This window comes from Salmo trutta, chromosome 6 (genome assembly GCF_901001165.1).
Source record: "Salmo trutta chromosome 6, fSalTru1.1, whole genome shotgun sequence".
NCBI lineage: Eukaryota > Metazoa > Chordata > Actinopteri > Salmoniformes > Salmonidae > Salmo > Salmo trutta.
This window is the reverse complement of record NC_042962.1, coordinates 21,923,199-21,947,470: the sequence shown is the minus strand read 5'-3', so window position 1 is coordinate 21,947,470 and position 24,272 is coordinate 21,923,199. Positions and strand designations below refer to the sequence as shown.

The 24,272-nt window shown below is 40.9% G+C and overlaps 2 protein-coding genes across 12 annotated transcripts in view; one reads left to right on the top strand and one right to left on the bottom strand.

The window, feature by feature from the left end:
- LOC115195648 (zinc finger CCHC domain-containing protein 2) overlaps positions 1–10,526 on the bottom strand; it is a 68,578-nt gene extending 58,052 nt beyond the window's left edge. For all 7 annotated transcript variants that reach the window (XM_029755730.1, XM_029755736.1, XM_029755733.1 and 4 more), the window contains exon 1: positions 9,568–10,526. In XM_029755730.1, coding sequence (XP_029611590.1) covers positions 9,568–10,329 — 762 coding nt within the window. In that variant the 5' untranslated portion in view covers positions 10,330–10,526. The remainder of the gene's footprint in view (positions 1–9,567) is intronic.
- Positions 10,527–13,653: 3,127 nt separating this feature from the next.
- LOC115195647 (collagen alpha-1(XXI) chain) overlaps positions 13,654–24,272 on the top strand; it is a 48,666-nt gene continuing 38,047 nt past the window's right edge. For all 5 annotated transcript variants that reach the window (XM_029755725.1, XM_029755724.1, XM_029755729.1 and 2 more), the window contains exons 1-4: positions 13,654–13,779; positions 20,555–20,670; positions 23,280–23,416; positions 23,580–24,003. In XM_029755725.1, the coding sequence (XP_029611585.1) occupies positions 20,592–20,670; positions 23,280–23,416; positions 23,580–24,003 (640 nt within the window). In that variant the 5' untranslated portion in view covers positions 13,654–13,779; positions 20,555–20,591. The remainder of the gene's footprint in view (positions 13,780–20,554; positions 20,671–23,279; positions 23,417–23,579; positions 24,004–24,272) is intronic.

The following is a 24,272-nucleotide window of genomic DNA, read 5'->3' as shown; positions in this document are numbered from 1 at the left end:
TGTTGTAATTGCCATTATTAAAAAAAATATATATATATATAAAAAATAATAATAAATCGGCCGATTGATCGGAAGCGGCTTTTTTGGACCCTCCAATAATCGGTATCGGTGTTGAAAAAAATCATAATCGGTCGACCTCTAGCACCTACTGACCAAAACAAGATGTAGAAATACTTTCCCCTCAATTGCTAAAAAAAACGTTAAGGAAATACAGGCAGGCATCACATTACTACAAGACAAAACAGCTCGCTCAGTCAAGCATAATGGTCTTGTAAGTATAAAAGCAAAGCTTGTTTTCATATAATAAAAAAAAACTTGAAAAATGTAGTGCAATGGGATTAGTGTGAACAATCACATTATTGTGATTGGGCTCCCGAGTGGGCAGCGTTTTATGGCACTGCATCCTAGTGCTAGAGGCGTCACTACAGACACCCTGGTCGTATCCAGGCTGTATCACAACCGGCCGTGATTGGTAGACGTAAACAGGCTGCATACACATTGTTTGAAGTACAATAGACCAACTTTGGTAGAGCATGGGTGGAGTAGGCATTGTGGTGCTCATGGGAATTTCCTTTCTTTTTCGGCTTCAGACCAATGTATACATCGCAGTTAAAATGTCGTTTTTTGTTTTTAATTGTCATAAGGAGTGGAATTTTCAAGGACTCACAATCTGGCAAATCAGTGCACATATTTAAGAAAATAACTTTGTGGACCGGTTCGTACCTATTCATTGGCGAGAAGCCGAACGGGGAAAATATGTGCGCTTTCCTTATGAAACATACTTTTCTACCCCCATGCTAAAGTTGCTAAATGTTAATCCCGGATGTTGTGTATCGCGTTCAGTCAATTAGGTGGCAGCAGACATGGTTGTTGCTAGATATGTTCGAGTCACGTCGAGGACAATAACTAACCCTTTTATAACCGTAAAGTGGAATTGACAGCATTTTAGCAACATGAAATCTTATTAAAATCTGTTCATAAACACCCCCAAAAAGAATGAGGCCTTTTTTAATATTTACTTATTATTTTACTTATTATTTTACCTTTGGTTTACAGGCACGCAAGTTGAGAACAAGTTCTCATTTACAGCTGCGACCTGGCCAAGATAAAGCAAAGCAGTTCGACACATACAACAACACAGAGTTACACATGGAGTAAAAACAAACATACAGTCAATAATACAGTACAAAAACAAGTCTATACACAATGTGAGCAAATGAGGTGAGATAAGGGAGGTAAAGGCAATAAAAAGGCCACGGTGGCAAAGTAAATAAAATATAGCAATTAAAAAACACTAGAATTGTAGATTTGCAGTAGGTGAATGTGCAAAGTACAAATACTAGGGTGCAAAGGAGCAAAATAAATAAGTAAATACAGTAGGGGATGAGGTAATTGTTTGGGCTATTTATAGGTGGGCTATGTACAGGTGCAGTGATCTGTGAGCTGCTCTGACAGCTGGTGCTTAAAGCTGGTGAGAGAGATAAGTGTTTCCAGTTTCAGAGATTTTTGTAGTTCGTTCCAGTCATTGGCAGCAGAGAACTTGAAGGAGAGGCGGCCAAAGGAGGAATTGGCCCTGGGGGTGACCAGTGAAATACACCTGCTGGAGCGCAGGTGACGAGTATGAAGCGAGGGCCAGCCAACGAGAGCGTACAGGTCGCAGTGGTGAGTAGTATATGGGGCTTTGGTGACAAAACGGATGGCACTGTGATAGACTGCATCCAATTTGTTGAGTAGGGTGTTGGAGGCTATTTTGTAAATGACATCACCGAAGTCGAGGATCGGCAGGATGGTCAGTTTTACGAGGGCATGTTTGGCAGCATGAGTGAAGGATTCTTTGTTGCGAAATAGGAAGCCAATTCTAGATTTAACTTTGGATTGGAGATGTTTGATGCGAGTCTGGAAGGGGAGTTTACAGTCTAACCAGACACCTAGGTATTTGTAGTTGTCCACATATTTTAAGTCAGAACCGTCCAGAGTAGTGATGCTGGGCGGGCGGGCAGGTGTAGGCAGAGATTGGTTGAAGAGCATGCAATTAGTTTTACTTGTATTTAGGAGCAGTTGGAGGCTACGGAAGGAGAGTTGTATGGCATTGAAGCTCGTCTGGAGGGTAGTTAACACAGTGTCCAAAGAAGGGCCAGAAGTATACAGAATGGTGTCGTCTGCGTAGAGGTGGATCAGAGATTCACCAGCAGCATAAATAAAACATCTGTCTAGGACCAGAGTCAGACATAGCCAATCAGAGCTACAGTAGGCCTATATGCAAATAAGCCATTTGCCACACTGGCAGTGTTGCCAACAATATTTAGCGAGTTTTCAGACCTCTCCAGTGACGTTTATTGGTAAAAGATTCCAGCGACAAATTCAGCTACTTAAACAGGCCTGCCACCATTCACTTTGAACTGGACTGTGTTTTTACAGGCAGTAGCAACAGTGCGACTTTAGATCATTAGAAAGAATTCGCCAAAAGCCGCAAAATACACCTGAATGGATTTCTGCAAATACCATGGGAGTCGTCTTATATACTTGGGAACTTTACAGTCCTATTGCTTAAACAACAATGAAAAGCTAGTCCTCTCCCCCTCAATTGCCAATGTACATCAAAAACAACAAAATCAACAACTAATGTTAGCCAGAGCGAGATGAGCTAAAATATAACGAGGGAACAGTAGATAACCCTCAATTCTTCAGCTTGTATATTGACCATCAAAATTGTACTGATAAACTACGGGGAATAGTAACCTGCTCACCCTTCTGCAGCTTGCCTGCCAACGCATCCTTGTCCCAACCCACGATGTGACAACTGACAGGGAACTTGCCTGCCCGCCTATTTGACCGATGCCAAATACATTTGATTGACAACTATGAGATATGCTAGCTGTAACAGTCGTTCAAGTTCAGCATAGCTAGATAGCAAAGTGATTCACATTTCTTGCTAGCTCACCAAATGACACCTGCATCTCAAACTGTAGCCACAGAAAAACAATATGGGGGAAAAAAGGTTGCCCACTCGTCCAATGACAACATCCTCCCAGCAGCTAGCTAGCTAACATTAGGTTCCATGTTTTTTTCTTGTTAAATAATTAGCTACACAAATAGATAGGCTAGCTTATTAGGCATGTTATAACTGAATTGTGATCGTTGCCCTTGCTATTTTGATTGTATTGACATTTTCCAGACATTTGTATGTTTTTGTAAAAATTACTGAGTCATTGAAACTGAAACAGTGCATCCCGAATGGATGGAGGAAGCAAACAATATGCCAAGCCTGCTGTGATTTACAACCTGATAGCAATATTTGTTGGACTACCAAGAAATGTATTGGTGAATTATATTAATCATGCATTGAACTGCCAAGAATGCCTTACTCTACGTAATGAAATGTTTTGTCAAATATAACCTATTTTGAATACCTCTTATAAAGTTTGTTTTCTAGTTTGTTTTTTCTTATAAAGTTTTTAAAAATATATAAATTTTACTGATATGATTCTCTGTTTGTAGTTAAAACTAGATAAGATCCACTTGAACCTCATTCTCCTAACCTGCTGCGTAAATTCTCCTAACCTGCTATGAAAAGTCACTTCTTTAATGCGGTACAGAACTGCGTTAAAAAGACCATTCATGCTTGATCTGGCAATGCAGACCGAAGGCTCCGTATGGAGGGTGTGACGCAATTGCAGCGCCTCCGGAGTTCAAATCGAGCACCGTTCGGCATTACCGTGCGCCTCCCAAATGTTTTAATAATGCGGAGGGCTCCGCATTGACATGATTGGTTGACAGTAGGTGGGGGCAGTACATTCTGTATGCACACAAACTCACTTCCAAACATTGAGAACTTTGACGAAAGGCTATTAGAACAAGTTCACAAACAAAAAACATCTTTATGATACGTTGTGTAGCGATTTTAGAGACAAAAATGACTTTTACTCCTGAAAAGAGATCGGGTTGGGGGGATAGATTCGGTAAGGTGCACCGGGAAATGGACTCCAACATCTGAGAAGAGGTAAGGTTTAGCCAGTTGCTTATAATTAGCTGGTTGGCTATAGAGATTAGCCCTGATTCACTTCGAGTGGTGCGATGCAGACCAATTTATTGGATGCGTATGACAGCTCCCCGAAGCGCAAGCAGTATGAATACTAATCTCTATAGCCATCCAGCTGATTACAAGCAACTAACTAAACAAAAATACCTTTCCTCTTCTGAGATGTTGGAGTCCATTTCCCGGTGCTTGGCATAGGAGCTTAGCCAAGATAGCATGAAGTAAAAAGGCTGCACCGTTTTCCCACCTGCATCTTCATACTGAATCTCCCCATTGCCCCCCAGCAAAATGAGCCTACATTAAGGCTATTGTTTAATGTTCATTTCCCATTACGTTAAGGTACAAATCGGAGTATAATGCTTGTATGGATGTCAATCCCAATACATGCCCATGTCATCAATCAACTGCATTACAGTTAAAAGCGACTGAATACCATAACCGATTTCTGTACGCTAGCTATGCTACCAGCTTATACGAATGGAAGTTAGCATTTCGCAGTCACTTTTTCTAAACCTGAAAAGGTGTTAACTCCTAAATATTATGCAGCGAAAACAGCTAAATATATCCAAATCAGATTTTAGTAACCACATTGTGGGCCTGTTACAATATATCAATCATGACGGATTTGACAAATATCCACTTTGTTAGATCAGATTTGTTTAATGTGCGCCAATCCAGCTTTCTTCTGTCCCCCCACGGTCTGCATTCCACTGATCTCTTTACTGCGTCTATCCCCATTAGCTCCCCGATCTCTTTCTAGGAGTTCAAACAAATTTGTGTCTTTGAAATCCCTAAACGACGTATCATAAAGATGTCTTTTATTTGGGAACTTGTTCGGATAGCATAAATGTGACCCGTTACACAAAGCTGGGTATATGTCGCACGTCACTACTTCACAAGAGATACATTTGAATGTAATTTAAAAAATTATAATATTTCATCTTTAAAAAATTTTTTTTTTGCAGAAATGCCTTCTTGAATATGTGAACTTTTATGTGCCTTAACAAACTCATATGTAATCTGAAATATTAATAAAATGTGAAATCATTAAGCTGTTTAGACACAGAGAAAATACAGAATCTTGCCTAGCCATGATTGGTTGAAATAATGAGGGGGCTGGGACATTCATGAGAAAGAGTCCATTCTGTCACTGAAGGTTTTAATGTCAAACGGCACATCCTGCTCTCTCCTACCACGGACATTTGAAAGATCCATTGGATTTACTAATATTTTATTCATGGACTACATACAAAGTGTAGCTACAGCTTTCAGTACCAGTGTTGTCCTGACTACAGCTGCTGGTATCGACACAGCTCTGTCTTCTGTGGCTAAAGCAGTCTGGACTTTTTGAGGCGGAGTGGGAAGGATTTTTAAATTTTTTTTAAGTGTTTCAGTCTGCCGTGAATTATCATAATCCATACACCGGTAAGAGTCTACAGCTCAAATACCAAGATAGCTACATTACTGTCTCAACTGTATCAAAAAGTAATTTTCATTGCTAGCTATATAGCTAGGTAGCTGGACAGTTTCATACAGGTAACACTATAGCTTGCTTCGTCCCGCAACGAACCATTGTTTGCAGGATGGCTCATTGCGGGATGAAGCAATGTTAAGTAGAGGTCGACCGATTAATCGGAATGGCCGATTAATTAGGGCCGATTTCAAGTTTTCATAACAATCGGTGATCAGCATTTTTTGACACCGATTATGGCCGATTACATTGCACTCCACGAGGAGACTGCGTGGCAGGCTGACTACCTGTTATGCGAGTGCAGCAAGGAGCCACGGTAAGGTGCTAGCTAGCATTAAACGTATCTTATAAAATCCAATCAATCTTAACAATCACTAGTTAACTACACATGGTTGATGATATTACTAGTTTAACTAGCTTGTCCTGCGTTGCATATAATCGATGCGGTGCCTGTTAATTTATCATTGAATCACAGCCTACTTCGCCAAACGGTGATTTAACAAGCGCATTCGCGAAAAAAGCACTGTCGTTGCACCAATGTGTACCTAACCATAAACATCAACGCCTTTCTTAAAATCAATACACAAGTATATATTTTTAAACCTGCATATTTAGTTAATATTGCCTGCTAACATTAATTTCTTTTAACTAGGGAAATTGTGTCACTTCTCTTGCGTTCTGTGCAACAAAGTCATGGTATATGCAGCAGTTTGGGCCACCTGGCTCATTGCGAACTGTGTGAAGACCATTTCTTCATAACAAAAAGGCAGCCAACTTCGCCAAACGGGGGATGATTTAACAAAAGCGCATTTGCGAAAAAAGCACAATCGTTGCACGAATGTACCTAACCATAAACATCAATGCTTTTCTTAAAATCAATACACAGAAGTATATATTTTTTTAAACCTGCATATTTAGTTAAAAGAAATTCATGATAGCAGGCAATATTAAACTAGGGAAATTGTGTCACTTCTCTTACACGTTCATTGCACGCAGAGTCAGGGTATATGCAACAGTTTGGGCCGTCTGGCTCGTTGCGAACTAATTTGCCAGAATTTTACGTAATTATGACATAACATTGAAGGTTGTGCAATGTAACAGCAATATTTAGACTTATGGATGCCACCCGTTAGATAAAATATGGAACGGTTCCGTATTTCACTGAAAGAATAAACGTTTTGTTTTCGAAATGATAGTTTCCGGATTTGACCAAATTAATGACCTAAGGCTCGTATTTCTGTGTGTTATTATATTATAAGTACAAAAAAAAAAAAAAAGAATGCATGAAATGAAATGTATGCATTCACTACTGTAAGTCGCTCTGGATAAGAGCGTCTGCTAAATTACTAAAATGTCAAATGTAAAATGTAAATAATTAAGTCTATGATTTGATAGAGCAGTCTGACTGAGCGGTGGTAGGCAGCAGCAGGCTCCTAAGCATTCATTCAAACAGCACTTTTCTGTGTTTGCCAGCAGCTCTTCGCAATGCTTCAAGCATTGCGTTGTTTATAACTTCAAGCCTATCAACTCCCGAGATTAGGCTGGCAATACTAAAGTACCTATTAGAACATCCAATAATCAAAGGTATATGAAATACAAATTGTATAGAGAGAAATAGTCCTATAATAACTACAACCTAAAACTTCTTACCTGGGAATATTGAAGACTCATGTTAAAAGGAACCACCAGCTTTCATATGTTCTCATGTTCTGAGCAAGGAACTTAAACGTAAGCTTTTTTACATGGTACATATTGCACTTTTACTTACTTCTCCAACACTTTGTTTTTGCATTATTTAAACCAAATTGAACATGTTTCATTATTTATTTGAGACTAAATTGATTTTATTTATGTATTATATTAAGTTAAAATAGTGTTCATTCAGTATTGTTGTAATTGCCATTTTTTTGGTCCTCCAATAATCGGTATCGGCATTGAAAAATCATAAATCGGTTGTCCTCTAATGTTAGGCCAGCTAGCTGAGCTGGACAGTTATATTCTGATGTTAATGTTGATTGCTGATGTGCTATGGCATGCATGACGATAATCTTTTTCGTGTTTGCCAGTTTGTTATGTTTAACTAGCTAGCTACTGAAAACAGCCACTGTGGTGTGAATGCTAATCGATTAGTACGCTAACCAAACCCCATGTTACGTTAAAGGGACAACTGCTAAGTTGAGAAGATCAGGACTTTTGCAATGAAAGGCCAGTATTGCTCCAAAGATATCATAACATGACCTAAACCAAAGTCCCTCAAAAGTATTTTATGATATAGGCCTAGATCTAGATATTGTTTTTACTTAAGCCTTTGTGTTTTACGTTTCCTAATTGTAGGCTACTACCTTTAGCACTTGAAGTGAATAAAGTATTTTATTGTTGAAATATTAACCATTACCTCACTGCTTTAGCACATGGCTACATTTGCATGTTTTCCAATGTGAATTATTTAAGAGATGGGTGGATCTACGGCTTTAGAGGTTGTGAACGATGCTAAATGGGCATAAACAAAGAACAGCACTGTAGCTGTTCAATGTGAAAGGTTACCTTTATTATACAACAATAGGCAATTTGATACTGTAAATGGTTTGCCTAATGGGGTAACTTGGTGGGATAATGTTCAGAGAATCCATTTTGGCAATTTGGTATAAGTATTCCTTTTCTAAATATACGTTTCCCAAGGATTAATGTAGAGCAAGTGTGACAATCACAGTAAAAATGTGAATGCCTTTTTTCCTAAACAGAATTATATGTTTATCACATTTTAAAGCAGCATTACATCCCCATATTTCCTCCAACTACAATGTACGATATGCCATTTGGAGCTCTGAGTCTGTACTTTTATGCAATGTAAAAAACACAATTTAAAAATTTGGAACAGAAGACTGAAAAGAGATGGTGGGTTACAAATGGGCTTTTTGGGGTGAAAAAAAAACAGACTTCTGCAACCTAATAGCTGATTTATGCTTGATCTGTCAATGCTGTCTGGAAGCTCTGCATGGAGAGTGTGAAGAAGCATCCAGAAGCTTGTGGAGGCCAAATCGAGCTCCGTACCAGATCGCTGTGCACCTCCCAAATGTTGTAACAATGCAGAGGGCTCCCTATAGATTTGATTTATTAGGATATGCATTAGCCGATGCCAATAGCTGCGCATTGACATGATTGGTTGGGGGTAGGTGGGGGCGGGAGGTCCTGTATAAACACAAACTCACTTCCTTGACAACTCTGAGAAGCATGAAAAGTCTGAAGCCGTATGGCAGTAAATACTGTACTGCCACTGCAGGTGCCAGAATGACCACGCAGAGCCTTTAACGCTGCAGACATAAAAGAAACGGAACCCCTGGTCTGAGATTCAACCTGATACACAACATCCGGGATTACCAGTTAGCCACTCTAGAATGGTTGTTGAAAATTGTGTTTCATAAGGAAAGTACGCATATTCTCCCAATTTCATGAGGAAAGTATGCATATTTTTTCCTGCCTTCTTGCCATTAAATAAAGTTAAGGGGGAAATTAAAGCCTATGTAGAATGTTCAAGATACGAACCGGTCGAAGCTGTACTCCTAGTCAGAACCGTAGATATCACGTGATCTAGGTCAGGGGTTTCCCAAACTCGGCCATGCCCCCCACCCCCCAAGTGCACATTTTGATTTTTGGAGTAGAACTACTAGTACACAGCTGATTCAAATGTCCCACTCATAAACGTGCTTTGATGATTTGAATCTGTGCTAAGGCAAACAAAAACGTGTACCCAGGTGGGCCCAAACTCTTTAGAGATAAAGTTAGTTAACCACTCATTTTGCAATCAGCTAACGGTCGTCACTAGTTACTACAACCACAGTCATAATTATGGCTAAACCCCGCCTATTTCTTAAATGTATATTTTTAAAATCTGATTTTAAACCTAACCGTGCCACACGATTGACCTTAAATTGAGACCAAAAAGCTCCTTTTTTGTTTTAATGAATTTTTATGATAGCCTTTGTGGCTGTGTGGTAACTAGTGACAACCCCAGTTAACGTTAGCTAACACACGAGTCAATCTAACTGCTAATCAATGTTACCTGGGCGTTTATTCTGCGCTGATTCTGCTGTCTCTCGTCCTCCATAGCGAGTTGAATTTTGTCCAGCTGTTCTATAACTTTTTCTCTCTGATGAAACGGGAACGCTGGATGCAAGGAGGCCATAGTAAAAAGCAGCGCCAACTGTTCCAAGGGTCCGATCGCTGCCTCCATTGGGAGCCCGCAATTCTGTTCCGTTCTCCCGAACGCTTTCCCGTCCACACACGGAGAATGGAACGGGTGATGTTGAGAGTCCTTGAAGGGCGAAACAGAGTAGCCATAGTTTTTGTATAACAAGGAGGGATCCACATGGCTCAATATCCGAAATAGTATTCCCGCACACTCCCTGCTGTCAGATCCCAGAAGAGACAAGCAGACCAGCAGCTTGGAGCGCACGACAGGGTCGATAACATCTGATAAAATGGTCAAATCATTCGGATTGTTGGCCCTTAGCTCGACATCCCGTAGAACGTGGTTATCTTTCCGAGCCAGGTCTTCCAGACAGGAGCCCAAAAACCGGAGCTCAAGTGGCTGGCACATATGGAGCAGTCCGCACATAAACTCGATCCGCTTGGCAGGATTTAAATGCAAACCAAACCACTCGAAAACGGTCTCTTTATCCAATTGAGATGGATATCCTGGGTGTCTGGAGGAACCTTCGGGCTTGTCGGAGACCGATCTTGGAATATGGAGATCGGGCTGTTCCTCGGCCGTATCGTCTCCTCCTGCCTCCGCCGTTCTCATGGGCAGCTTCATTTTAAGCATTATCAGCTCGACTAGAAAGGCTTCAAGGCGTAAATTACCGGTAAATATACATCCTTTGATCGTCTAAACGTTTTTTAAAGCAGAATCAACGGAAGCAAATGACATTTTCTGTGTTTTGGTAATAATCACAGTGACTCGGCGACAAGCTGTAGTTTTCTCCACTGTAGACGGCACTCTGGTGACATGTCAATCATTCACAAACCCCTCCCCCTTTCCTTAGAAGCGTTCTGGGTCCTAAAAAAATGGTTGTTATACAAGTGTCATAACTTGGGTTTATCGTTTTAGTTTATTTATCTACAATCTGGGGTAGAACTCAAATTTGTAGAGAAAGTTACATTTTAGATATGTCATTTTGAATCTGTACAATCTCATTAAATGGCAGGCCTATATAGAAGCCTGTCAAATAATATGTGCAACTCATCATCATGAGTACTGTGTTTACGAAACTACAAAGGTAGTCTACAAACGTTTTATCAATAGCCCATGTTTTCAGTACTCAGTTTATTACAGTATACACTATAGTTTCATGTATCCACTCAAATGCTTGGGCCTAAAGCGAAGGTTAAAATTATATATGTGTATTAAAATATATTATTTTTTCTTGATTTTAATATTTTATAAGCATGGAAAGCATGTGTTGGTACCACTTTACATTACAGCGTGTTATTCCTATGGGCCTATCCCGAGATAAGCCTTCCTCTAGACAACACTGACCCTTAGTGGCTCAAAAATAACATTGCATAAGTAGTGCACATTGCATACCACCAAGGCCTGAATTATGTTCAATCGTTTACAGCAGTGTGTCTTAATCCTGGTTCTCAAGTCCCAAAGGGGTGCTTTTTTTTAGTTTTTTTTTGCCCTAGCACTAGTGGGTGGGAGGTGTCATAAAATTATTTGAATTGAAATATACTTAAGATTCAAAAGTAAATGTAATTTCAAAAATATACTTAAGTATCAAAAGTAAAAGTATAAATCATTTCAAAGTCCTTATATATGGCAAACCAGACAGCACAATGTTCTTGTTTTTTAATTTCCGGATAGTCAGGGGCACACTCCAACACTCAGACATAATTTACAAATGAAGCATTTGTGTTTAGTGAGTCCGCCAAATCAGAGGCAGTAGGGATGTTCTCTTGATAAGTGCGTGAATTTGAAAATGTTATTGTCAAAAATATAAATAGTAGAGTACTGATACCCTAAAAAACTACTTAAGTAGTACTTGAAAGTATTTTTACTTAAGTAATTTACACCTGGTGGACATTCCTACAGTCAGCATGTCAATTGCACGCTCCCTCAAAACTTGAGACAATTGTGGCATTGTGCTGTGTGACAAAACTGCACATTTTAGAGTGGCCTTATATTGTCCCCAGCACAAGGGGTACCTGTATAATGATCATGCTGTTTAATCAGATTATTGATATGCCACGCCTGTCAGGTAGATGGATTATCTTGACAAAAGAGAAAGGCTCACTAACAGGTATGAAAACAAATTTGTGCACAGAATTTGAGAGAAACAAGCTTTTTGTGTGTATGGAACATTTCTGCGATCTTTTATTTCAGCTAATGAAACATGGGACCAACACTTTACATGTTGTGTTTATATTTTTGTTCCGTATATGTCAGATTAATCATATATCCTTGACAATCCCTGTATACTTCAACAGGGCTCCCGAGTGGTGCAGCGGTCTAAGGCACTGCATCTCAGTGCAAGAGGCGTCACATGGGACCAACACTTCACATGTTGCGTTTCAGCCTGGTTCGAATCCAGGTTGTATCACATCCGGCCGTAATTGGGAGTCCCATAGGGCGTGTCGTCCAGGTTTGGCCATCATTGTAAATAATAATTTGTTCTTAACTGACTTGCCTAGTTAAATAAAAAGTATATATAAGAAAAAGAATGTAATGGTATTTTGACATGGCATTTTGACCATCCACATAGCTTTTGTAGCTTGTGTTGTTCAAGACAGCTTGAAGCCTTGTATTATGTTGAGCAGTAATCGATGGCAAGCAACAGGGGGCAACATTTGATTAGGGTTCATCATCCATCCCTTTTGGTAGTCATAAAGGTTAAATTGCTGAAATGTGCGATGTATAAGCGTTATGCAGCTATGTCATGTATCTAGGCCATTACTGTAATGATGTAAAAGGAATGTAGGTCTTCCACTTTATATGAACACTATAGAAAAAATAAAAGCTGGTATTTGAAATCCTTTGCATACGATACAGCAACATTTACAGTATTTTCAATTGTACTAATATATTCTCACTGATAATGGATCCAGTGACATTTACTTTGGTTTGTTTATTGATAAAATGAGCTGGCTAAGTATGCCCTTTCAACTGACATTTAAAGATGTTAGACAACCAACAAAACCCAAATCCCCAAAGATATGTGCAGCATAACATTTAACTTAATAAAATTAAAATAAAACGTTTGTGTGGCCGAAATGCTTGAGATGTTGTTTTTAGAAACTCAAAAATGATGCCATTAGAAGACACAGCATTTATGCATATGGAACATTCTCCAGCCACTAGAAACATTTAAATACATATTTGAACTCTCAAATACACTACAGTTACTACGACACCTCCCACCCACTGACAAATGCCAAACTCGTCCAGTGACCTCTGACATAGATCATTTTGTCTTCATCACCTTCCACTTAGTCAAAGTCTGAGTCTGAAGGGTTAAACATTTCTTGTCGTTGTTTTGAACGAAAATAGTTCATTTAGGGGGCTGAATGTAGGGTGGAGTCTATGGTATTTCAACAGCATTTGGTAAAGCGTAACCTACATTAAAACTCTCAAAAGGTTTTTCATGCACTGTGTAGTTGGTAGATTTTAAGGGTCAACCTGATGCCACTTTCTCTCATGAAGGTTTTCAGTCACTAATGAGCGTTTTTGAGATACATTTGGGTTGAAACTGCAGGGGAACAATTATTTTAACTACTGTTACATTTTCCATACACATTGGGGTAGTAAAGGTAAATGTGTGCTTGTTCTGTATCCAACCATTTATGTAACAACAAAAAACAATCTACAGTTAGACAAGTTAAAATAGGCTACAACTGAATATAGTAGCCTACACAGACATTTTCAATCAAACATGTCATAAAGTGAGGTTATAAGTGTGAGTGTATCTTTCAACCAACAAATCATCAATAAAGATCTGTCTGTGTGTGTGTCAGTCTCTGTCTGCGTGTCTGTCTAATGAATGAATGTAAAGGTTATCCCACTCACAGCAGCAACATGTGGAGCGTTCCATGAGACGTCACAGGCTCCCCGGGTATAAAGAAATGCGAGTGCGACAATTTCACTTGTGGACCAATGGCGAAGACTCCCTCTAGTGACGATACGGAGAATTTCTATTTCTACAATAAATCATTTTGTCCTAAGTTTGTCTCTGGAGAGGGACAGTGTTTCCTGTACTGGTCTCTTAGAATTGAAAAGGTAAGCTTTTCTTTTCAGATCTTTGTCCTACTGAAATTATTCATGGCTATTCCCAAAACGACTTTGATTACTTAACATTATAGTTAATTACTAACAAAGTAATGAACTATTGTCTTGATTGATTATTATTTGTAATTTAATTGGAGTATTGATATTTTGAAGCTTAACACTACTTCCATAGACAGTGCAGATAACAGTGAATTGCAAATGGCTTGGAACCCCATTTCAGCCAATCAGATTGCATATTCCTCCGAACCCATTTTACAGATCTCTATTTGCGTTTTCAGACATTCTAACTGATGCAAAGATAGGCTACTTTTGAGGAATGTGGTGATGGGAATGTAGCCTGATGTCCCACAGGCACGTTTTCATTTTGTTTAGGTTCATGCTGCCTACAATGTATCATCTGATTCAGGTGACGGGTTGAATTGCAATGGTAGGCTACTGTTGGAGTAGACTATCTGAGTAGCTGATGACTGGAGCTATTTTTCTTTACATTGTTCCTATTCTGGAGCAAGTATTGTCAGTGCATAGGCTACATTTAATGGGGAAACCATGACGTATGTAATCCCCTGTTGGGTGCAGGAAATTATAGGCTATGTACTGTAACAATAGCCTATTCTTGACTTTTAGTTAGCCTGATACTGACTTGCTTGCTACTCAATATTACATCATGGCTTGCCTCGAGGAGATTGAAAGGGGAACATATGCTTGCCCAGTGGCAATGGCAATGATGAACTGACCTCATATCGGGGCAAAGGGGAGACACCTGAGACAGTTAATAAAGAACATAAAAGTCACATTTTGTGGTGCATTGGTTTATTGCTTATCACGTACAGTACTTTGGCCTTCATGGTAATCTCTCGTGGACAGATTCTGTAGCTGACCAAAATCTGTGAGATTTTACTTCTGGGTTAACCAAGATGATTACGATTATGTTGTCCTTAAAGTGGGCCTTTCGGAATAAGCCTGTCTTGTACCCCCAGAATCTGTATGCTGCAACTGTTGGTGAGGCAGAAAATAAATGTTACAAATTCAACTGTCGCTGAGCAGAAAAGGGCAGACATGCTGCAAATATAAATGCCATCTATCCGATTATGCCTGTGTGGCCGTGCATCCAAACACTGGTTTTGATGAGAAGCACATTACACATTGGTAAGGAAAATATACACCAGTATGCCTTCCTCCAACCATGGCCAATGTGTCTTGCAGCTGAAATGATTACATATCCGAAATCTGAAGAACGCTGTTCTGTAAACTGAAGAAGCCACATTTTCTGTCATTGTAGGGATTAAATATGACGTTAGGAGTCGAGTGGATACAGATGGACAAATATAGGACCTAAAATGCAAGATATCCCTGCATGATATTTCAGGGACCAACTGAACATGGATGACTGATGGATATGTTCTTCAAAAGGCGACAACAACCTACTTGATTTATTAAACCTTTATTTAATTAGGCAAGTCAGTTATTAAGAACAAATTCTTATTTACAATGACGGCCTACCCCGGCCAAACCCTCCGCTACCCCGGACGATGCTGGGCCAATTGTGCGCCGCCCCGTGGGATTCCCGATCGCGGACAGTTGTGATACATCCTGGGATTGAACCCTAGTCTGTAGTGACGCCTCTAGCACTGCAATGCAGTGCCTTAGACCGCTGCGCCACTCAAGGAACCCCTTCATAAAGTGTATTGTCATTCCTAGTGAATTCACTCAACAACAATGAACAATGCCTCACGAGAATATGTACGAAGTCATGGGGAAAATCGGTTTGAATTATAAACACGGCAATCTCGGTTTATCAGTGTTTTTAATGTAGGTCCTCCATGTAGCCTATTGTACTGTGCCAAGTCCCTAATGAATTGCAGCAATCTGCAATCATTTTAGTAGGACTAAAAGCCAGCTCTCCCCTAGAACGCCACTGTTCAATTGACAATGGGTTTTGCTGCATCAATTCCCAGAGATCTCTTTATGCACTCAGTCACTCTCTCTCCACACACACACACACACACACACACACACACACACACACACACACACACACACACACACACACACACACACACACACACACACACACACCATTAATGTAGTTCATTACATCCTTGATAGAATCAATTAGCATTTTTGTATTCACAATGGTGCCCCAGTGCGGTTTAGCTACCTTCATGTTTATTCATCCACATTGAGATGAGTGAAAGGAGAATGCTGAATAAAGACATAGTGTAAGTGTTAATAAGATGATGTAATTGATTGTAATGGGAGTGGTTGCACTGACCGCACCAGTGATTCCCAAATGTTCCGTGAGGCTCCAAGCAATTCAGGTTCAAGACTTGCCGCTATGCCATGCGTGTGTAAATCATCTGTGTAATGACTGATGTGTTTCACTAGGAGAGGCCCATGGGGAATTTATAGCTGCTGATGTTGTTGTGCCCGCCTGGATGGACGCAGCAAGGAAAGAAAAATAGTCTGCTCTAATGCTTCAGCCCGTCTCAGAGGGACGTTTTTTATGCATAGGTCATAAGGCATTATAAACACACTTTTAATGTATTATGAAAAAAGGCATTCATAGGAAATGTTCCAGTTAGTTCTCATTGAATGGTGAGCATCTCAATGGGAGTATCTCAGCTTCTTCTCATTTCCTCTCCATATTATGGGTGCCTACAAGGAATGCAATTTCACCAGTTCAGTTCTTTCACATCAGTGTAAATGAAGGGAAGAAGACAAAGAAGAGCTATTGAGTTTGACTGGTTACAACATCACTCAAACACAACCTTATTTCTTAAGCCATAATGGAGGCCAATCCATAACTGTGACCATCTTGAGGCCATCTTGCCACATTCAACCAATGTTATGGAGCCTGAACAAAATGCATCTTTCTTCACAACAGACGAATGCTGAGATTTTAACGCTTTTACCATTGACCTGTCTAGCTCGCTTTTACTGATGGCTTTTGGCGCAAAATGTGTAAGCGCAGAGAAAACAGGAAACCTCAGTCGATGGACAGATTTGTTCATTTTCATGTGTGATGAGGAATTTCCACAAGCTGTGGTAGGGAACTTGTGGATTTAGTACATAGGAAAACACACAGATGGCCTTCGGTTGAAAAGCACCATTACACCACAACCATTACACCACAACCATTACACCACAACCATTACACCACAACCATTACACCACAACCATTACACCACAACCATTACACCACAACCATTACACCACAACCATTACACCACAACCATTACACCACAACCATTACACCACAACCATTACACATCTGGAGGGAAATCTCAGGGTTCCCCACTATTAAGCCAGCCAAATACCCAACACCCTCACACTCAATGGAGAAGCATATCAGCTGCTCCCACCATTAAAACCCGGATGGTTATTTTGAGCGTATTACATCATGCAATGCAAGCAAACAGGCACATGTGGCTGTGGAGAGAGAGAGAGAGGTGGCATGGCGGCATGTCATGTATACTGTGCCAGTGAAGTGAGGGTTGATCAACAGCGAGTGTGCATAATCCCTAGCATTGTTCATTGTCCTTGCAAAACAGGACTAATGTGGAAAGTTTTATAATCAAGTGCGAAGATTAGGATGTCAGTTAGAAGATATTGGGTCAAGACAGGAGACACATCTACAAAGCAAATTTGTGATCAGAATTTTAACACCCACAGTGTTAAATGTAACACTTTCTTTGAAATTATAGGTGACCATCTCAAATAGTGTTAAACTAACACTTTTCAAAGTGCTGATAAACTGACATCCCCAGAGTGTTAGGTCCCTAACACCGTGGGTGTTGCAAATTCTGATTTAAATGAACACTTTATTAGAGCTGATGCTGTTACACTTTCTCAGTTTTAGGGAATAACACATGTAGTGTTACAGTGTTATAATGTTATTTTTTTTGGGGGGGGGGGGGGGGGGGTTGTTTTAACACTGTAGGGTGTAACGCCTTATTTGCATATTTCCCAGGGTGCATTTCGAGTGAACATTTCGAGTTACCCACCCATGACTGTGTTTGTTAGTTACAGAGACATGGTTGTTGCATTCATTAATCTTCAGACCTGAAGCCTTTGACAAGTGACAGCCTAAGTGAATGTATTTCAATATAAAGTAAACCCTTCATGACCTTACATTATACATTTCATAAGGCCTTTAGTTATGCCCCCCTGCAGGTCACAATATGGTGGTATTCCTATTGGAATCCAGCCATAGGGAGGATTTTCAACAATTAGGGAAGGGAAAAATGGATACCGAGTCATGCATTCAACTGAAATGTGTCTTCCGTATTTAACCCAACCCCTCTAAATCAGAGAGGTGCCTTAATCGTCATCATCGGCACCTGGGGAACAGTGGGTTAATTGCCTTGCTCAGGGGCAGAATGACAGATTTTTACCTTGTTAGCTCAGGTTTTGATCCAGCAACCTTTCGGTTATAATTATTATAATGCAGCAGCAGTTAGCCTGGCGGGTAGGAGCATTGGACCAGTAATTAACGCTCCTACCTGCCAGGCTAACTGCCGCCACATTATAATAATTATAACTTTTATCACCCACAATTTAAATTTAGAATGAGTGCTATGGTGATGAACTCGTCATAAAAGACTACCTAAACCATCTAAATTGGAACAACCATCTCAGTAACGAGAGCAATAATTACAACCACTTATATATTGTATTAGATTGCATTGCAAAGCTGTCATCAATGCAAAGGGTGGCTACTTTGAAGAATCTAAAATACAAACTATGTTTTGATTTGTTGAAAACTTGTTTGGTTACTACATGATTCTATATGTGTTATTTCATAGTTTTGATGTCTTCACTATTATTCTACAATGTAGAAAATAGTTAAAAAAGAGAAAAACCCTTGAATGAGTTGGTGTGTCCAAACTTTTGACTGGTACTGTATATTAAAACAAAATGTTCTAAAAATAAACCTTCAACAAAGCATGCTGGGAAATATGATAAAGAGGCCCCTCCCACGTCTTTTTCACTCCAACAGGATTAACATAAATTGATTCCACTGTGAAACACTTCATTTTTTTTCACTATAGGTGGCGTCAATTTAAATCCCACTGGTGTTAACACCACTATAATCAACACTCAGGTAGACGTAACACGCACAACATTTTTTTACCTCGACACCGAGAACAGCCGCAAATTTACTGTGTAGGACATAAAGCCAGGGAGATTATTACATGTTCTTGGTGACGGATGTGACGTCGCTTCTCAGTGATTGATTCATAAACAAGCCACAATGTATTTATATATTTGTAGTTTTTATGCCTGATTTACGGTTCTGGTGTTCTGTTTACCACTGATGGATGATTTGCAGGTTTAGTGGAACCATCACTGTAGTGAGATGGAGGGAAACGCTGCACACAGATGATTTACGAGGGAATTGACTTCCCATGTCCCTGGGAATGTCCTGAGTGCCCTCTCCTAGGACCTGCAGTTACAGCCAGGCTGTAACATTTTACTACCTGTACTACCATTTTACAAGACCGCTTGGAGAAGTACTGAATGGAGGCCAGCATTGGACACATTTGACTCTTTTTTTTCTTTCTCTTTACCCCTGTGTCTGATACTTGAACTCAGGCCACTCCTTTACCTCAAAAGAACTTACCGTCTCGACAGCCTGCGAGTTACATATCCCTGTGACTCAGAACCCCCATGTTAACAAACATGTTATTCACTTGGTCTCAAGGCTGTTTGCTGAAATACATGGCTCAGTACCGTGACTTGAAGCAGAACAACTCAATGCTCGTTTGATCAGACTTTAAAAAAAAGAAGAGAATGTCTATTGACATTCAAATGACATCGTAGCGGAGAAGGATTTGATGTGGAGGGAGGAAGCATTCTGGCCACGACTGGGGCAAGCAACCCTCATCCACCGCATAGAGAGACGTGTGTCTGTGTGCCGTCCCGCCCCTGTCTTCAGACTGCCTGCCAACACACTGCAGCATGCCATGTTTATTTTCCTGTTGTGTTCTCTAGCGTTCTGCCTACATTGTTATTTTCTTTGGCTGAGGCCTGTGGTCGGTGGGGCAATGGTTTTAGGCTAAATGAAAGTGGGCTGGCCCCCACAAAAAATAAAAAACAGACCACATGGCTTATGGCATAATGTAAAATGTCTCCCTTACCAAGACATTTTTTTAAGGGTCGGGGAAGAAAAAAACTGATTTTAGGGGGAGAGGGAGAGAGGTTCTTGTTTTCAGCCCATGGGCGTACAAGTACAATTTCCTGACTCATGCTGTTTTATTCATGTCCTTTTTTATGTACATTATTTAGAGTTTGCCTGGTTGCTCATCTGACGCATGTGTCCCACACATTGCGTGAAACAAAACAGAGCTGAGAAGCATAACGTTCTCTCTTGTAAAAAGAGACGGCAGACTCTCGGGAAGAACAGGCATATGAATGAGTGGGTGTACCACAGGCCCATTCTAAACAGTAATGGTGTTAGGTATTTCAGCGACAGTCCAATTAAATTCACAGGCTACTGTACATTGTGAATGCTGTTTTGTATTTTGATAGCATATAGAGGGTTTTTACATATGATTACGGTTGGACAATATGACATTCAGGTCTGAAATGAGAGTTGACATGAAATCTCAGAACAGCTTACTTCGACATCTGCACATATCAAACTGCTGTTTGTTCTTGACGTTTCACATCTCCCTGACATTCTCTGATCCGAAATCCAATCTATTGATTTACATACTGTAAATTATAAACATGCATTTCTCAACTGTGAAAGTATTCATTTCAGACTGTGAAGACTGGACCGGGACACCTCTTAAAGAACAATGGCGTGGACATTAAGGTCACTGACTATGCTGCTGTTTCTGGCATGTCTACAGGCAATAGAGGAGGATATCCGAGCTGGTACGTACAGTATGTCTACATTTGGTATGGTATGTCTAATCTGTTCTGTCGAAAACATGCAGGTTAAACCTTGCATCTCAAATTACGAACGGGGCCGGTCCTGGACGTTCTGCCGCCCTAGGCGAGACAAAAATCTGCCGCCCCCATAGGTTTGGCCTTGGGCCAATTTGTTTTCTACAGTTCGATGTCAATAACATAGTCTAATATTTTCAATCTGATTACGTTGATAAAATCACCAATGCCCTGGACGTTCTGCGCCGTAGGCGAGACAAAAAATAATTACGTTTTAGACATCCTTATGAATCTAAGCATGGCACTTTCAAAAGTTACCTTTCCACCCATACAGAGGCTCTTCTGACGCAGAAAACTGTAAGCTTCAACTGCTGGCTACTCGTCCGTTGTATAACCCAACGACAGAAGTGCTTCCTTAAAAGCTGCCTGGGTTTAAACAAACGTTGTTTTCTTTTCAGAAAGAGAAAAGCTTAATTAATAGGGACAGAATAGCAAAGTCAAGTGTTTTTATCTCCTCGAATATTATAGGCTGCAGTTTAGCTTCAGATTGTCATAGAGAGGAATCAATGTATCACATATGCATTGGAGTCGCGTCTTTCGGGGGAATTTTAGAGCTTGTTTATACCATCACCGAGTTAAGCATTGTTAAAGAACGCTTGATATAATCTGGATACATTTATGTATTTATTTCAAAATATAAAGCAAACAATATATATCATTTTTGCCCTCTCTTTAACAAAGGGTACGTGATACCCTCACTCAATTTGAGCCCTGGTTTTAGTCAAACACACCAAGCCCTTCCCAGACACGAAGGTATTTAATCAGTGCATTCGACAGTATTGGAGTATTTGGCTATACCGACATCTATGGATAGGATAATTGTGTCTGTCAAACAGGTAGGTTTACCACTTTTTTTTTGGAAGATGAAGAAATAAACTCCAATTATCTTTAACCCCTGCATCGGAGAGTTACAATGTTGCTATCACTATGCAACATACTACCTATAGCAGGAAAACAAGTTTCTTGTATATCCCACCTGTTATCACACATGGCACGGCCCCATAATTGTTACAATTAAAATAAAAGTATCACTTTTATATAACATATTTAACATATATTTTAATATTTCTGTAGGACTGTAAAACAGAGTAAGATCATTTGAGCTTTGGAAACAACTGCTTTCATAAATGCATGGCGGGCCTCGTTTCGCTGGAGCAGTGTAAAATAAGCTTTATGCCAATGACCCAGCCTTAACGAATTTCGTTTATTTACATATTGAATTTGATTGTCCAGCATCAGTTTCAACAATTTATTTATTTTGTCTCCACCTAGTGTTGTTCCATCCCTGACCAGCGCATATTTGCACGCGTGTGCAGCAAAAAGTTTGCAGCAAAAACAGAAGGCTGCATCGTTTTGCTTGGAATAGACAGACCTTGGTCTCTCCACTCTCTCCCCGTTCGCCATCCTCCTATTGTGGTTTGTTGCCCCTCAGCTCTTGGGAAATTCCCCTCCTTATCCTGATGTGGCCCAGCCTGCACTAGCATATCCCGTAAAGATCCATTCCTATATTTTTTTTACCACTCACCGGGATCTTTTATGTTTATTGTCTGGGAGTCGGATGTAGTGTCATCCGGGACGGGGAGTCTGGGTCCAAGATAGTAGGTTCTTTGCCTGCATTGTTTGGAGGTGTGGCTAGGCCTTGTGCAACCACCTGTTCTTGTCCAGCCAGAGATTTTTCATCATCGGTGGACGTGCATGTCTCGGACTCCTCCGGTTTGCCCTCTTCGCTGCTAGAATCAGCGAACGGGGGCTCATCGTTCTCGGCGAATGAATGGCCTGTCCTCGTAGGCTTGTCATTCTCCACACCGGATGATGGACTTTGCTGCACGCTGATAAATTTCACCAGCGAATTTCTTTGGTTTGAGATTGTGCCTCTTTTCTCATTGTTTTTTAAAATATTCACTTCCTGATAGTTTTTGTCTCTTAGACATGGTAGCAAATTGTTTCAAATCTCTATAGATCACTTTTAGCTAAAATTATATCCACTAGTAGTAGCTAGCTAACGTTAACAAGCTAGGTTAGGCTACTGCCTTAATCACTAATCGTTTTCGTCACACACAAACATAAGAAAATACAATAATCTAATTGGCAGATTCATTTTTATTAATGTTTCACAATTGGATACTCCCATATAAACACACGCATCACCATAGCTACCAAGGATAGTGGGAGTGAACTTCGGGAGAGGCGGGAATGGGGTGGGGGCGGGAACTGCGGAAACACTATGAGCTTGTGGCTGGGGTGCCGCGGGCGGTATAGTAGCCGATCAGGGGCGCTGGGGGGCAGCAGCCAATTGTCAAAATGCCGCTCCAAATTCAAGTCCCGCCTTAGACGGCGGCCTAACCTTGCCTAATGGGAGGGCCGGCCCTGATTACGAAGGACATGTTAGGAGCTAAATATGGAAAGCTTTGACATTGTACATGATCATATCTTCTTTTTGAGGTGTGTGTGTATGTGTGTGTGTGCATGTACATTAATGTATCTATGACTCTCTGTGTGTGTGTGTGTGTGTATACACCTGTGACCACCCCTCCTAGGCTGCAGCACGGCGGTGAATGACCTAGTCTACATCATAGATGGCTCGTGGAGCGTGGGCCACAGCGACTTCAAAAAGGCCAAGAGCTGGCTCGTCAACATCACCAGCGGCTTCGACATCAGCTCCCACTACTCACAGGTCAGACTTAGAACCAATATGTGTAACACTGCACCTTAAGTTGCCCGGTACAGTGTTACCGTAATATGTCACCGAAAGTGACATATGACAGCATAGTTGACATAGCTGACAATGGTTAAATGTAACTTTTTTGACATATTCTAATAAGACTATGTTGAACTAGGTGGCCGTGGTGCAGTATAGCGACACCCCTCGTCTGGAGATCCCCCTGGGGAAGCACCACGGTGGCCCGGACCTCATCCAGGCCATCGAGGGCATCGGCTATCTGGGCGGGAACACTCAGACGGGCCGAGCCATCAAGTTCGCTGTAGATCACGTGTTCCCGTCCTCGCAGCGTACCAGCACCGTCAAGAACCGCATTGCGGTGGTGGTGACGGACGGGAAGTCCCAGGATGATGTGGTGGACGCTAGCGTGGAGGCGCGGGCGCAAGGCATCATTGTGTTCGCCGTGGGAGTGGGCACCGAGATCACCACCTCAGAGCTGATGTCCATCGCCAACAAGCCGGGGGGGACCTACGTGCTGTATGCCGAGGACTACGCCAACATAGACCGAATCCGAGACTCCATGGAGCAGAGACTGTGTGAGGGTGAGTGAGTGTAAGGTAGGAGGTGTACTGCTACCTGGAGGTGTGCTAGGATAGAGTTTCCCAAACAGTGGGTTTAGGACTCCAGGGTGGGTTGCCGCTATTCCTTTTCCTTGATTTCATTCACATTTTCTTTCACCTGGACTTCTTTCACTTTTTGGGTTGCAAGAGTACAGAGAGCATTAACTGGGTCACATCTCGTGCGGGGCCCCCGGCTACTGTGCCTATTTAAGAGACTGGAGGTTTGCCCTGAAAGCAGGCTGCACTCCACT